The following is a 16,190-nucleotide window of genomic DNA, read 5'->3' on the forward strand; positions in this document are numbered from 1 at the left end:
AGCCAACATAACATTCGCTCAGTGAAGCATAAAGACTGGAAACAGGTGGAAATTGTTAGCCTGGTTGTGCCTAAAGGGAACATCTGCCTCTCAGCACCTCTAAAGCTCACTAATTGTTACCTAATATCTACTGTGTACCTAATGTTTGTTTAAAACATATATACAGACATACTATATATACTGTACTTATAATGCACTTTGCACCTTCAGTAACCTTGTGCTGTGTGTCTTGTCTATTAGAGGCCTGGCAATGTGGAGGTCAGCTGGAGATTATTTCTTGATCTGTTGTAGGGCACATTTTCCACAAATATAATGCCCGCACTTTCCCCAAAGGCGTCTCTATGATCACCTGCAACCTGGTCCGCCTGGCCGAGGTCTGGATGGACGACTACAAATAGATCTTCTGTCCTGCAAACAGAAAGGCCTCTTCCATATTTAAAGAGGTTGGGTTGTTCAATTTTACAGTAGACTATGAGTCAGTCATTTCACATTTATGATGTTGACCTACCTCACGATATATTGCTTTTATGTTATAAATCAGAATTTATTTGGAGTGCAGGAACTTCTCTTAGTACCTGAAGAATATTTACCCAGAGGCCTATGTGCCTGACATCAGGCCTGTTATGCATGGACAGGTAATCTACTTTATCAACATTGATAATCTTTTATGGGATATTACAGTTTATGGTCCTAAAACATGTTTAATTTACAATATGCAAAAAATATGAATGATATAAGCTTATTAAAAGGCTTATTGCATAAATCACTTTCAGTATATGCTCTTTAAGAAGTAAGGTGATAATAAGCCTCCCGCATTAATCAGTCTATACTATACTGTCAGTCTACTTGTATGAATTCCATTTCCCATGTCCCATATGTTGGCCTCTGAACAGGTGTTAAAATGCCTTAAAATACATACTGCATGAGGTCAAACATGATCATTTCCACAGTCCAGCTTTTCCCTTGTTTTTCACCTTGGCTGCAAATCCCCCCAATATTGAATATGATTATACAATATAGTTTATTTTAGCCTAAAGTTAGAGAGGCTTAACAAAAACATGGTTGATATATGGAGATTACTGCATATCAAAGAACCATACATTTTACAAATCAAGAACTGTTTTCAATAAAACATAGTTCAGTACATTACATAGATATTCATGTTTGCCAAAAAGGCATTTTGGACATTTTGTTGGCTAATTGCATTTGTATTTTTTTCTGCAGTTGAACAAGACTGGTTGGAGATGTTGCCTGTATGTGAAATAGAAAACTAAGATTTGGAAACCTTTTAAAATGTTAAAATGCAACAGTGAAGATGGAGGGCAGGAACATCAGCTACTTCTGTGAGATCAGTGGTTCCCAACCTGGAGGCTGAGACCCCTCCAGTCACCGCATGAATAAATGATAAGAAATTGTGTTCAGATATTTTAAATTCTTCTGGACTCCAAAAACTAGTCAGATTGAGAAAAAACTCTTTGGTTGAACTGCTAACAAAATAACATATAACAAAAAGTTGGGAACCACTGTGTTAAATCAACATAAGCTACAGTACAGTTTTAAAAGTACTGCCAGTAATGAGACATAACATTATCTTACGCTTCTTAAATACTGTGTTTGTCTGTGTAACTTTCAGTATTTTGAGCACACATCCCAGAAGGAGCTACAGCTCAGCACGGGCATGTTTGACCCCTGGAAGAGCTCTGGTGTCTCTAGAACTGTTTCAGCTGAGGGGAAAAGTAACTAAAGCCGCCCCCAAACAAGTAGTAGTCAATAGCAAGAGGAAACGTGATGACTACCTGCAAATCTACCAGTGTCAGTCAAAACTGGGTCTTCATCTGACACCAGTCATGGATCTGTATATGTGGAGTTTGTGCATTTACCTTTACTTCAACAATAGGTTCAGATTGTCTAAGAAGACAACCCCCCCCCCTTCTTCTTCCCCCTCACATTCATCATCCCATGACCCTTTAAAATTTACCAAGTGAATTCCACAAAATATTAAAACATTTTTAATTGTTGAGTTTCATTTTAAGACTGTCACATAAAACATCATTATATTTTAATCTTACTAACAGTCTTCCAACATCTCCTATTTTTATGTGATGTAGTTGCTTTCAATACACTTAAAAGTCCTTGAAGATGAACAGTAAAGCTGCCCTGCGCTCCAAACAAATCTGGTGAAAATTGCAATTTAAGCTTCCTCTACAACCATGATAATAAAACTTTATTACAGCTTAGTGCACATCATTATTCTCATTTGACTGACAGAAAAAGAGCTACATTGTAAGACGACACGAGACAAATACACAAAGGAGTAAACATGACTGATAGAAAAAATGTCGTCAACTGATTGCATGGTCATATGACCATCCTATCCCAAAAGTTAAACCTTTCTCATCATATATACATTATCATATCGAGTACACCACCGTGCTGTCACAAAAACCTTGTGATGTAACATCCAGTTTGCATTCAGAAGCAGTCGACCTTCGCATCAGTGCTGTGTGGTGTAATGAATGTTCAGGCGGTGAAATTGAGCTTGAAGAGCACCGTCTGGGGCGTGGTGACATCTGCCACGGCTAGTTCCTGTCCATCTGACAAGCCCAGCTCTGCATCAGAAGAAACAAGACGAGGTCAAAACCTTGAATATGACTACACTGTGTATAAAACGTTAGACAATTTTTCATTTGTATGCCGCCTGATTACCAGATGTGGACATCACAGCCCTTTAAGCATGTTTGCTTCTATGTATGTTTTTTTAATTCGTATAGTACTTTTCATACAGTAGTTGTAACTAAAGGCACTGTGCACAATAATTTAAAGAAAAATACTCAAAATGCATTGAATCAGATTTTGGGTGTAGACTATGTAGTGATCTTGATTTAGGCCATATTTTATTGCATTTATGAAAACGGAAGGGCTTTATTTTGAGAAGACACTAGATAGATGTAACATGCAGAAATTGACAGGAAGTTACACTGGTGCACAGATGCTCTCTTCTCGTGTAAATGTCACTCGACAGTCCCCTTTGCTATGTAATTATGCTCAACATCTCAGAAAATGTCAGAGCAAATGTTCAAACAGATGTTATTTGGATAAACTGACACTGGGAATTCAGTCATTGAGTCACCCAGTCAGTGACAGATACTCACAGGGGGCTGGCCCTGTTGTTGGGGTCCAGCCAAAAACATATTATATGTGTATTATGAATGTCAACAGTTCCAGGTCACTCTGGATAGACTGGGATTTTAATAACAGCTTCTTATTACCTTTTAAAGTTTTGCAGAGGTTTGGCCGAGTTCGTTCCTCGATGGATTTCACAGACTGGAATATAATTGTAGTCACAGTTTAGTTTTTTTTTAAAATAAAATGCAGATAAACACAACACAGCATTCTCAGTGATTAAATAGTGTTGATTACCTGCAAATACAGCGTCTTATTCTTTCCTTCCAGAGTTGTGGTGATAGCCGGGGATTTCATTTGTCTGGAAAACATTCATACGCAATCTTAATCTTAATCTGATAATTGTTATTTTTCCTACAGTGGAATTAAAATGCTTCTTCTGAATACTCACAGAGAGGCGTTCTCTGTCAGGTACTCTAAAACCTCCTGTAATTTAGCAGAAGGAGGGAACTGGAGATCCTGAGGTACCTGACTGCATGCTGAACAATTTTCCTGCCAATCAAACAAAGACAAGAATGATGCTGGTTAAACTTTACTATTCTTCTGGAAGTGAAAATGTAGAAATGTCATTACATATCCAACAAGACTGACTATCCTGACTATGACAAACCTTTCGCTCGGCTTCAAAACTGTAGGTGTATAGTCCATCCACGTCATTAAAGACCAGGTAATTATTCAAAGGAATATATGCACTGTAAAATAAAATCAGATATTAAGTAACTTTCACCAGATAATTGCAATGAGATCTTCAGAATGTGTTTCTTCCACCAACCTTGTTGCAATTTTAAAAACTTCAGTTGCACAGGCAGCTAGGGAGAACAAAAGCAGAAATAAGTCTAGTTACCCAAATTGAATAATTGTAGTAGAATAAAGTAAAAAAAACAATAAAAGAGAAAAATGTTGAGGGATGGATTAAACTTGTCTGCCCTAAAGTAAGCTGCATTTGCATGTCTGGACAACTAGCTCTAATCCTACAGTAGAAACATACAATGCCAAGAAGCATATCATTAGAATAACATTAGCTATAATTATAGATTATAGGTTATGTTAGAACAATCTTTCTCTCTATCTTTCAATGTGTGAAGATTAACAATGTGCTTCTCTGTATTGGATTGGGGTAAATCTTGTCAAAATAATTAGATTTATCCTCTGGAACAAGCAGCTTTAGACTCAGTGATTTAGCATTTGTGATATTTCACCAGATATTAAATGGTGTTCTTTTAAAAAATGTCCTTTCTGTTAACATCCCTGAACTGCCTCAAAAACTTTGGACTCCTTCGGACCTTTGCTGCAGGTCATGCCCCTCTCTCTCTCTCTCTCTCTCTCTCTCTCTCTCTCTCTCTCTCTCACTGTTTCCTTTCGACCTCTCTGCCACTACCGAAAAATAAATCTTTCAAACTTCAAATAATGTCAAAGCTTCATACCGGCAATAACGGCGTTAGTTGATGCCACAGCAGGAATGATCCGCTTCACAACTCCTGCAGTAGAAAAATGTTCATGACATCATTTGCAACACATAGGTATCAGTATTTCTGAACAAGACAGCTGTCAATTAAGGTGAGAAATGTAAAAAAAAAGGTACACCTCCAAAAACCTGACTGATGCACCACATTAACACATTAACAATGAATAAATTATTGTGTGTTGTTTCACAGGTTCACCTTGAGTGAGTCTGTATGTCACTCCGGTAATGTTAAACTCTGCAGCTCGTTCTTGGGATCTGTCAAACACCCACTGAATGTGCTCTGGATTGTCTCCGTCTAAGCTGGTTTCTAGTGAAGAAGAACATGGTTAGTTTTCAATGATGAGGTTTAGATTAAATGATGAGATTAGATGTGTTAAAGTACAAAAAAAAAAAAAAGATGTATATTTAAACTTACCTCCAAATGGCTTTTCTTTGGGCCACTGTAAGATTCGTGCATATTCAATGCAATGTTCTGGTAACCTTGGCATGGACGCAATGGTGCACATGGGGAAATTAATCTGTGGATAGTAAAATTAAATTAATGTCAACCCACTTTGGAGTAGCTAAAATAAGCTGTGAACACACCACTGACATATCATCATCTTACATGTCAGTGACATGTAGTGAAGTTGTCAGCAAATAGTTGCCTCTTCACACATCCTGCAACATTAACATTCATTTAAAGTCATGTTTCTGGCCACCTGCTTTGTTCCACATCAACTCATGAGGGAAATATCTGGATCTTTAGCTGCTAAATTCTCACACCATATTTATCACATTTGTCGCTAACTTTGTCTGTGTGCTATTTGGTGCCAGACAGGTAGCGTACAGTGGGGTTTTTTTTAGATCTGTCACTGGAAACAGCTGCTTGCTATAAGTGGAAATAAACCTGATGAGTGATTTTAAGTGATTTTAAATAAGAACAGTCAAAACAATGAGTTGACAGACTACCAGCAACCCCCTTAAACACACACAAGTAGTCATGTGATCCGCTATTAATATAAAAATATTAATTATAGCAGCTTTTAAACACCACGAGAAATGCCCTTTCTGTTCTATGTGGTAAAAATGTCCAAAAGACTATGACTACAATAACTGCTTTTTAAGAAAATGTAATCTTAGTAATGATCACAATCTGTACTTTATTTTATTTCTATATACAATTTTCTGTGTATTTTGGGGAGATCTTTGGTACAAATAGTCACTATGCTGGTGTTGCACTCTATTGAGTACTTATAGTAATTTCAATAGGTAGCATTTTTGTCTCTGTCCATTCAGTCTAATAGCTATTATTGGTTATGATTATGACCCAGTTCTTCAAATTTTGCAGATGATAACATGAAAAATCATCTTCAAAATGTGACAGCCTTTGTAAAAAATGTCTGTCATCCATCAAGAACACCCAAAATTGGCATCTATTTATAAGACTCTTTGAAGTGACACTAGAATAGAAATTTGCTGTTGAAAAAGTGAGCGGTACCTGCGGCGGGTACAGCTCTAGCGTGCAGTCGATGCATGCTGTCATCCCGGGCAGAATGACACGAGCGTTCCCTTTGAAGCCCTCCGTCCCTCCGTCGATGAGCGGGATGATGGAACTGGGATCCAATACTCCATCTTCATAGCTCAGGAGGGATATCTGAGCAGGCGACATCAATCATAACTCACCACTGATTACAGTTAATTAAATATGTGCTTGTACGCTTCTGATATGCAAATGTCCATCAGACAGACAATAATGAAATAAATTAAAACATTAGTTTCCTACCAACATGCCGTTCATCCAACGTCTGGCAATGATGGAGTCAAGTCCACACACGATGATGTGAAATTCTGCAAAGAGACGAGTGTTTTAAAACAGATAAAAGCTCTGAGGTGTTTACTTGGAAAGCTTTGCTAATCAGTAGATCATGTGAGAAAAATACACTTACGCCTGTAGAAAGACTCATCAAAGTCTTGGATCTTTTTAAAGTGACTGTGTATGTTATTGATAAGGAATAAAAATTATGATCAAGGTAGTTTATAAAATGTCAATTATAAGTCTGAGTTTCATAACTATTTATAACAGTTGCTTTAAAAGGATACGGGACAACTTTACATCCAGGGATGCGATTGTTGATAAAGTCGGCAGCTACTTCTGCCTTTGGTCGTCCGACATCTTTGGGCCTTAAAGGATGTATAAAAGTGTAAATTACAGAGCGCATGAGATGATCTGATTATATCACACTGGAGCTATTACAGTACTGCAGTCACCTACAGCTGTAACAATTATTTTATTAATTATCAATTAAATTGATCGGCAACTATAATTAACGATAATTGATTTTTTTTTTTTTTTATCTAAATGTCCAGATTCTCTGATTTCAGCTTCTTAAATGTGAATATCTCCTGGTTTCTTTTAGTTTCTTTATGATAACTAACTGAATATATTTTGCTTGTGGATTGTTGGTCTGGACAAAACAAGACATTCGAGGATGTCACTTTGGGATTTGGGAAACAATTATTGATATTTTTCACCATTTTATGAATACAAACAATGTCTAATCAAGCAAAGACAGATAACAGATAGTCTGATCATGAAATAATTGTTAGATGCAGCCCTACAATTACCAACCGGCAAATACTCTACTACTACTGCTTCACTCATTTTCAATGGAGTTACTAGACAATAATATCAGTACTTGAGAAAATAATTTTTAGTTATATACAATCTCAGATGAGCATTGTGTAGATTATTAAAAGGAAATATTACAAAACTACATACTCACAACTTTGATGCATATTTCCCCAAACTAATAACAATTTTTCATAAATACTGTATTTATCAAATATCAAACTACTGTTAAACTGAGGAAATACAAAGGTGAGACCTACCTGAATAGAAACTGCCTGTTGAGGTTGGACACGTCAATAGTGTCCATGTCAACCACATGAATAAGGCGAAACCCAGAGAGGGCCTGAAGCACAATAAGAGTATGTAAGGATTTATCCAAAGATACAACCAGGAAAGGCAATTCTCACACTGTTGAAATTCATTAAGCACATCAATATATGTATAATAAAAATATTTCCTACCAGATTTTTGAGGAGTTCACATCCGAGTCCTCCCGCACCGATGACCAGAATCTTGCATGTCTCCAACAGGAACTGTAGAGACTGAGATGAAAAAAGGCATTCAAGTGTTTTAACAATTGCATTTTAGAACTCTATGTGCATAGTGACGCCATGGTCCAATCCCACATCTGTCAGTTTACCATATGACAGACGTGTGAGACATTTTCCTTTTCAATAAAATTCACCTCAGTGCTTGGTTCGAAGTCAGGATGGGTGAAGGGTCCAGGTCTCTCCAAAAACTTCTTCACATGATTCCACCGACCATCCCAGTCTCCGTCCATGTGTCCGCCATCTACAGCCATTCTGGACACACAGCACAACAGGATACATTAAACTTGTACAACAACTTAAATGAGTACATTTCTTCCAACATATCCCTTTAATTGTGTCACTTATTTCTTATTATATGTATTACAATGAATATAAATGTAGGAAAGAAAGCAGTTGGTTAAATTAATAAGGTTGATGGGCAGCTTAACTACCAAAGGTCTTACTGAGCCACACTGATTTGACACCTGTACTCGCTCTGTAGTTTTGCTACTTAGCTGGAAATATTGTAGCTGAGGCTCAAAACTAAAAGGAAATGTTAAAAACACACTTTAAGTATTCAAAAACTTGTATTATTCCAACTTTTCCCTTTATAACTAGTTCAATACAGTATAATTTTGCCTCTTGTGGCCTTTCAAAAATGTCTTTAAATGATAGTGTGAGTACAAAATCACTATATAGCCACAATACTCTTAGACATGTTAAAATTAGAAACAGCTTTCCACTAACTGGAGTGCAGCTAATTCATCACTTAGAACAAAAGCAAGATGTCAACATATGCTGTATCTCACTTCCATACTACACATACTAATTACATACATGTACTCATATTTATAGCACAACATTTGCACATAGTATACAAGAAATATACATACTTTACTGTTTTATACTAAGAGGAAATGATACAATACATGCCCCATTAGACTTTATAGCCCACAGTTAGTGGGCTGCTCTCTTATTTAGCTTCACAGAGAGAAACTAAAATGTCTTTATTATGACTTATTTTTTAAATGTGTTTACTTTTTATGATCTTTCTGACTTATAGGCTCCATTATTGACTTTTTTAAGCACTTAATTATCACTTTCTTCCTATGAGCACACTACATACTGCTTTAAGTTAGTTAGTATGTAGGGTGGATTAGGATAATGTGGGACCATTATGATAACCATATTTAAATATGAATCCAATACATTATATCAACACCTAATATCATTATGGAATTGCTGAGATGTTTCTTTGTTTAATCAGAAGACAATTTTTTAGATATTGTACTCTAAAAGGAAAATGGCACATATATTAATGTCCCTTGTGTCAAATTGTTTCAGAATTTGTAGATTTTGTAAAATGGCACACTATTTTTTAGGCTTAGAAATACTTTGATTAATACAAAGCGACCTTATCTGCCAACACGTTCTGCCTGCAGGCTATGTTTGTTTGTTTTTTGCTCTCTCATTAGAAAGGTTAAAAAACTAGCCTGTATGTTCACATGTGTAATGTTACACAATATAACGTACACAGTTTGCATATACTAGTTAGCTTTAAAATAACTGAATAGAAAAAGTGATAAATGCACTGGAGTCTAGTTGTCCCATATTAGTCAGTATGAAGATGTCACACTCACACATAATATTAAATGCAGTTTATTCCCTGTTTGTCTTGCAAGGAGGATACAGTGCAGGGTGTCTGCATGAACTTTAACACTGTGAATGGATACTTAGTGTTTATGGCTTAACTGGACAAACATTTAAACTGGCTTATTAAAACTGGTCCCTTTGCTCTAAATGTTCATTGTTTTCATGTCTCCTGGCCCAGCAGTCAGAGACCTTCATTAAGCATTCAGTCACTAACTTCTCAGTCAGGTCCTCTATTCGCCTTCTTTTCTTCTCCCTGGAGGAAAGAAAAAAGAAAAGAGAGTCGAGGAATGCCACGTTAACGTCAAACTATGAGAGATAAACTGCGATAATATTGTGTTTTTTCGTCCATTGAGACTTACGGCTCCTCGGCATCCGCCATACTTTCACGGTCCCATGTCCTCGAGTCTGCCTGCTGCGTTCAGGAACGTCAAAGCTGCGCTGCTGCCGGTCTGCGGCTCATTCATGGGGTTTATTGATGGTAGACTAACAACCAATTGGTGCATTACTGCCACTGTCTGGTACCTGGCATTTACAATATTCATTTTTTAAATAAAAAAACCTCCTTAATAATCTTTATATTCAAATTATTTAGTCCAAGATACTGAAAAAAAAGGATTTGATAACACTCATTTCTTGAGTTCTTTTGTACGCTATCTATTATATCAAAATGTCTAACAAGAATAGGCTATCTAGTATTTACAGTTCATTAAAACAAACAAAAAAAAAACCCTATAATAATAATCATATTTAAACGATTATTGAAAATATGATTTTTTTCTTGAGTTCTTTTGTAGGCTATCTAGCTAATGTTCTTTTATCTTTTTGAGGTTTTGCCTTCTTTCTGCCTCATATTTCTGACAGTGTAAATGCTCTAGGGTACTGTTTCTTCTTGCCCACAGTATTCACATTATTATTATTATTATTGTTATTATTATTATTATTCATTATAATTATATTTCTATTATTTTTGTTGTTGCTGTGCTTCTCTATGTGTCCTCTCCCTTTTTTCGGTCAAGGCAGATGGCCACCCACCTTGAGTCCAGTTCTGCTTGAGGTTTCTTCCCATTAAAGGGCAGTTTTTACCTTTTACTTGCCAGAGAACAGTGTAGACCTGTGGAAAATGTCCTGGGATACAGAAACTTGTTGTGATTCGGTGCTATATGAATAAAATTGACTTGACTTGACACCTCCCGTTATTAGGCCTAATTTTGCCTATTTTGAGTAGTGTACTGTTCAGCCCAGTGTGTCCAAGTCTAAGTCTTGAAGTCTTATATTATTGTCTCATCTTTCCTGATCCTTCCTGCAAACCCCTTTACCTTTTAACCTTTTTACTGCAATATGTTTCTCTGCTGCTTCCAGTACAATTACAAAGTCATCACACATCAGATACATCAGATATCTAGTAGTGCCAGAACAGACATTCATAAATGCTAACTGGTAAAGCTTTAGGCTATAGGTGTTCAAATTAACACTAAAGAGGTTTTTCGTGCTGTAATTATATTTTAATTTTCCTCTGGGCATCCAACTATAGTTTCTTACTTTCCTTATTTACGTCTCCATGCACTTTAATATTCAATAAAACTCTAAAACAATGCTGTTGCGCATGCTGAGAAATACCACGCAAACGTAATCCCCAAACACTGCACAAAGAATCAAACTCTCGCGATATTCCCGCCCGAGAGCACGGCTTGTTGTTTGATTCCTCTTCTCGGAGCTCCGACTGGGATCAGCTGACCTGTCAAAATATTTCGCAGCGTGTGTGCGGGTATGTTTGTGTATCTCTGAGCTAAGTCATGGCAGCCAAGATGGAGCTTGCACCTCTCAGACCGTGGGATGATTTCTTCCCTGGAGCGGACAGGTTCGCTAAACCAGAGTTTGGAGATTTAACAAAGTGGAACAACAGAGTGATCAGTAATTTACTCTACTACCAGACCAATTACTTTGCCGTGGCCGTGGTGGTTTTCGTCATTGTTGGGTAAGTGCTGTCAGCAGGCTAAACACAGCTTAGCATCACTGACTTTTAGTTTAATCACCATTTTTTTTTATCCACACTCATCATCATCATCATCATCATCACGCAGTAATGGTTGGCATTGCTGTGCCAACGATTAACGCATTCATTTGTCGTTTCCGGCTTTTAAGATGAAGACATTTGACGTTTCCTTGCTTACATGAGTCTATAAAACACACATTTGCGCATTAATATATCCAAGAATAACGCTGCAGCTGTCTTAAATAGTGTCCAATTGCTCCAAATTGTTAAAGATCAGCCTCAAATCCTGCGCATTTTCAGGTTTTTGAGGATCAGTGATGCTTCATTTGCTTCCGGAAGCTCCCACAGTCACATTTCACTGCTGCCAGCTGGCTCATTGGGATTTTGCAGACATCAAACTCATGTGATAGTTTTCTCTGAATAGAGGATGATGTAGTAAGTGGAAATTATGAGTGCAGGCCTTTGCTGCTGGTATCTGCACTTATGGTTTACAGTACACTAACCTGCACAGGATGTCAGCTGATGTTTGTTACCACCAGCAGGTTGTGCTATTTTATTTTATTATATTTATTTATTTATTTATTTATTTTTTGCATGGTTGCACTCTGGGAAGTCACTCTGCATTGCCAGTATCCAGTCCAAATGGGAGAATGAATAGAGGATGACTTGGGGGGAAAAAGAGGAGGATTGTGTTTGAACTATTTTTGCCCACAATATGAAATTCTTCACAGGTTGTACACAACACCAGTTATTGAAAAAACAAATGTTAGAAAGAACAAGGGAATTATTTTCTTTTCTTTTTTTCGGGAAAGCAAATACATTTCATGATTTTTTTTTTTTTATCTGTTATCAAAGAAGTTACTGATATTTTTTGTAAAGAAGGAGGCCTCTGAGTGCTAAGGGTGTGTCACTTTTACACTGAAATGTAAACATGATAAACTGCTACTTTTGGCATGAAAATGTTTTGAAATAGATTAAGGACGCTCCTCCTACTGCCACAGTCTGGTACAGAGAAGTTTACAGTGTTTCTCCACATTAAAAAGTCTGTACTCAAAGGAAATGTCCAGGAATTCATCCAATTGTGGAGGCCTATTCTAGATTTTTAACCAGATACCTCGATATCAGCATTGTAGGCATGAGTATTGTTGCAAAAAATACTTATATTATATCACAATATTATAATAACCCCAAATTTAAGATGATATTTAGTCTCGTATCATGATATCAATATTGTACTGACTCACCCTAACCCTGACCCTAACCCTAATGAAAGACAAAACGTTCTCTATAATAAAAGCCTTTGAGAATAGACACTGAACTGTAATCAATGATGGATTGATGATGGGACTAAAAGCTAAAAAGTCTTATGGGGGAATATGGGGTGCAGCTTGACCTTTCTGGACTGTTTCTGTTACCGTTATGTTGTTGAGTCATACTGTCTGTTGATATTATAGCCTATAAATTAATAGCCTAGACCCAGTAGAATATACAGTTTGTACCACATGTCATTTTGATGTTCCTATATTCAGGTTCCTGAATCCATTTGGCATGTTTCTGGGCGGAGGTGTGGTTGCTCTGGTCTTCATGGGCTCCGTGTGGGCAGGAGAAAATAAAGCCACCATCAAGAACTTCAAAAGGAAGAACCCCACCCTGTTTGTCATCGGGGTCATGGTCACCAGTTACTTTGTGCTGTCGATGTGCGGTGGCGTCATGGTCTTCATCTTCGGAATCACCTTCCCTTTGCTGTGTGAGTCTTTTGTTTATTCCTCACAGTTTCCTGTTTACTTCCAGGCCATGCTGGATGCTTCCCAATGACATCTCAATTTGGAAGTCTTTATAAATCTTAAGATACAACACGTCTCTTGCATAGTGTAATTGTCATCTTGATTTTTATACAGTGCATTTTGTTTAGTTGTATGTTTATTCTTCTGTATAAACTAGCCACATGCTCAAAGTGGACTGTGTGTGGTGATGTGAAAAACTTAATTGTAATATTCCAGAGATCTTCTTGGATTTATTTTTAGCACAACTAAAATCTAAATTCAGATTTTCTCAGTAATCTGATTTAATTCTCTTTTTCTTCTAACAATGACCTCATCCCCTCTTATATACTAGGTGGTTGACCTTTTTCTTTCTGAGCACACAATAAGAAAACGCCGGAAAAAAATCAGCTTTGAGATGTTTTTGACTTTTCTTTCAGTTCCACCTAGTAACACTCCCTCTTGTAATTTAAATCTTATAAAATGTATCTTCTTCAACACAGTGATTTCGACGTGAAAATGTAAAAGAAGAAGCTAACTTTTTTGCCATTAGATACATTTTCCTGTTATTCCTGGTTATTTTGCTAGCAGCTAGCTTCAATTAGCACTCAATTTAACAGATTTGACAAAGAAATTCGAAGACAGGTATAATATTTATTGTCTCAATAACTGTAAGAACTATTAAAACATTAACTATATTCATAAATGTAGTGCTAGGCCTTCTCTAACTTGTGCTCCCCCGGTAGTATATTGCAAACACGTGTTGGCTAATGATATACGAAAACTGTTTAAGAGAGTGGTGACTCATTCAGGGATTCATAGCTCAGGTTTTCCTCTGAGTGAGCAAGTTTTTCCAAACACGCTCTCTCATCCTGACTCACTGTAGGGATTGAACATCGGGTGCAGTAACACTGACATGCACTTACTCGTGACACAGATTCTTAAATTGAAGCATAAGAGTGTACCACATTACAGAGCCAGCTATACTGTGGATTAAAGATATAGTTTTGGATTTACTGCAGCTCTCTAAATATATTTAGAGTCAGACTGTCAGCAAAGTGGTTTTAGATAATTGACGGGTTGGTCGTTAAAAAAAAATGTTGCAGCTTTAACGTTGTGGCTGATCAAGTCAGTTTGATTGCTTCCCAGGAGTCCTACCCACTGCTGTCTGTGTTGACGGGTTGCTATGGGTTGTTGATTTGGACACAACCACATTTACTGGCTGATGTCATGCATTCAGTATCCGCCTGACATGGGAATAAAAGATACGCCAATCCCTACACCTGCTTTAAAGTCTGATTAGAGAGAGTATCTGTTTTCTGCTTACAGTGTTTGTTTTCCTACTTTCCAAGTTGTTTTCCAGAGATATCAAGTTTGGGACCTTAAACTTTTTCTTTTTTTTCACATTTGAAAAAAATTTAAATAATTCCCTTTGTCTCCTTTTTTAGTAATCCTAATCCATGCCTCTCTGAGACTCCGCAACATGAAGAACAGAGTGGAGAACAAGATTGAAGGTGTTGGGCTGAAGAAGACCCCCATGGGCGTCATCATGGACCTCCTGGATCAACAGGAGGAAAAAATGAACAAAATTCAGGATTTCATTGAGAGCAAGCTGAAAGATTAAGGCTCTAGCCAGGAGTGTGACAAGAGGAGTCAGTGTCATAATGTATGGATTAAAATGTCCGTAGCATCATCCCATATATCATGTTTTTACCCCCCCCCCCCCCCCCCCCCATACATGTAAGGTTACTGATGTTTGCATTCCCATACTTTTTATCCATTTTGCTTTTTGCTTTTTTTTGTACATTTGTATTAATACACTCCATTTTAAGTGTGCAGATGGTTACCAACAACAAGATTATAACAACATTTGCACAATCACCTTGTGGATTGGATGTTGAAAGGCGATACACACCAAAGGTTATCAAAGGTTTGAGCATTCCTGTTTCCAAAAATTTAAAAAACAAACTGAATTTCCCTTGCTGACAGTGCACTTTTGTTGGACATGAAAACCAAGTATTTATTTCAGCCAAATAAAGCAGAATGTCTGAACACAATATCTAATATATGTATTTGTTGTCAAAAAAAACATTTCTGATCCGTTCAGTTCGCTACCTCAAAACAAGCATGTTTAATTTTCCTCTCACAAATGTAGAGCCACATTACCAAAATACAGACTCAACACCAAGTGAACTCTTGTCTGCTTATTAAACAGCAATAACTCCCTTTTTGTCACTTTAGGAGCTGTATGAATACCAATTTGAGACCATTTTGCTTCTAGTTCTAGTTCATGGTTTGCGGGGCCTGAATAATTTCTGGAGTTGAAATATTGATATTCTTAAAAGGTATGTGCATACAGTTCCTGAGCATACAGGCTGGCCTGAGTGTATCCCGTCTGATCACAGCTATGCAATACTGAAAAATGAATGGCAAGTGCAACTTTATTCTGTCATGGTATGTACACGTTTGTTATTTCTGATGTGTCTTTATTTTCATAATATAGCATGTAGAAATGTATAACATGGCTGCAGGAGACAAAGTATACCATTTTGGATTCAATTTAGATTTGACCTTTAATATTGTTACTCTTAGTAAATACTCAACTAGAGACACCCCATGCTATTTTCCCACTCTCTGTTGTGATCAAATCCCTTTTCCTTGTTAAAGAAGGTATATCTGTTATCTGTAATGTTAAATCTTCATTTTCTGCAGTTGAGATTAAGAGCAGTTGTTTCCTGTTGCTTTTCAAACAAGCACATTGACTGCAGTTTGTGCATGCTACCTTCACAAATGGCAGTTGGGACAGATTGTCTATATGGATGCTATATTATATATTATCTCTGTTTTTATGTGACTTTTTCATTCTTGAATAGTGATGATGAAATCACAGACTGGAAGTAAAACATGGCTGTGCTCTATGATAATATTAATAAAGTTAACATAATTTATGTTGCAGTCTTTTTTTCCAATCAAGTCTCAGTGTGAATATATAGAA

At 36.9% G+C, this 16,190-nt stretch overlaps 2 protein-coding genes across 2 annotated transcripts; one reads left to right on the forward strand and one right to left on the reverse strand.

The window, feature by feature from the left end:
* Positions 1 to 1,946: 1,946 nt before the first annotated feature.
* Positions 1,947 to 9,843, reverse strand: LOC128357016 (NEDD8-activating enzyme E1 catalytic subunit-like). Its single transcript, XM_053317233.1, has 18 exons — positions 9,802 to 9,843; positions 9,657 to 9,695; positions 7,945 to 8,062; positions 7,721 to 7,801; positions 7,520 to 7,602; positions 6,731 to 6,811; positions 6,577 to 6,620; positions 6,414 to 6,478; positions 6,129 to 6,284; positions 5,064 to 5,166; positions 4,845 to 4,955; positions 4,608 to 4,661; positions 3,956 to 3,992; positions 3,794 to 3,875; positions 3,575 to 3,675; positions 3,421 to 3,484; positions 3,270 to 3,324; positions 1,947 to 2,609 (listed from the first exon to the last, which is right to left on the reverse strand). Exons 1-18 carry the CDS (start codon positions 9,819 to 9,821, stop codon positions 2,521 to 2,523), a joined length of 1,383 nt encoding a protein of 460 aa, XP_053173208.1. The 5' UTR covers positions 9,822 to 9,843; the 3' UTR covers positions 1,947 to 2,520.
* Positions 9,844 to 11,166: 1,323 nt separating this feature from the next.
* LOC128357173 (PRA1 family protein 3-like) lies at positions 11,167 to 16,119 on the forward strand. Its single transcript, XM_053317428.1, has 3 exons — positions 11,167 to 11,417; positions 12,965 to 13,182; positions 14,644 to 16,119. Exons 1-3 carry the CDS (start codon positions 11,236 to 11,238, stop codon positions 14,817 to 14,819), a joined length of 576 nt encoding a protein of 191 aa, XP_053173403.1. The 5' UTR covers positions 11,167 to 11,235; the 3' UTR covers positions 14,820 to 16,119.
* The last annotated feature ends 71 nt before the right edge of the window (positions 16,120 to 16,190 follow it).

The sequence above is a fragment of the Scomber japonicus genome, chromosome 4 (genome assembly GCF_027409825.1).
Source record: "Scomber japonicus isolate fScoJap1 chromosome 4, fScoJap1.pri, whole genome shotgun sequence".
NCBI classification, from domain to species: domain Eukaryota; kingdom Metazoa; phylum Chordata; class Actinopteri; order Scombriformes; family Scombridae; genus Scomber; species Scomber japonicus.

Excerpts from the sequence above, each read along its gene's own strand:
- LOC128357173 (XM_053317428.1), top strand. The coding sequence starts at position 11,236 with ATGGCAGCCAAGATGGAGCTTGCACCTCTCAGACCGTGGGATGATTTC. Across the intron at positions 11,418-12,964 it reads GTGGTTTTCGTCATTGTTGG|GTTCCTGAATCCATTTGGCA; the intron begins GTAAGTGCTGTC and ends TCCTATATTCAG. Across the intron at positions 13,183-14,643 it reads AATCACCTTCCCTTTGCTGT|TAATCCTAATCCATGCCTCT; the intron begins GTGAGTCTTTTG and ends CTCCTTTTTTAG.
- LOC128357016 (XM_053317233.1), bottom strand. The coding sequence starts at position 9,821 with ATGGCGGATGCCGAGGAGCC. Across the intron at positions 6,285-6,413 it reads GTTGGATGAACGGCATGTTG|ATATCCCTCCTGAGCTATGA; the intron begins GTAGGAAACTAA and ends TCGCCTGCTCAG. Across the intron at positions 3,993-4,607 it reads AACTAACGCCGTTATTGCCG|CTGCCTGTGCAACTGAAGTT; the intron begins GTATGAAGCTTT and ends TGTTCTCCCTAG.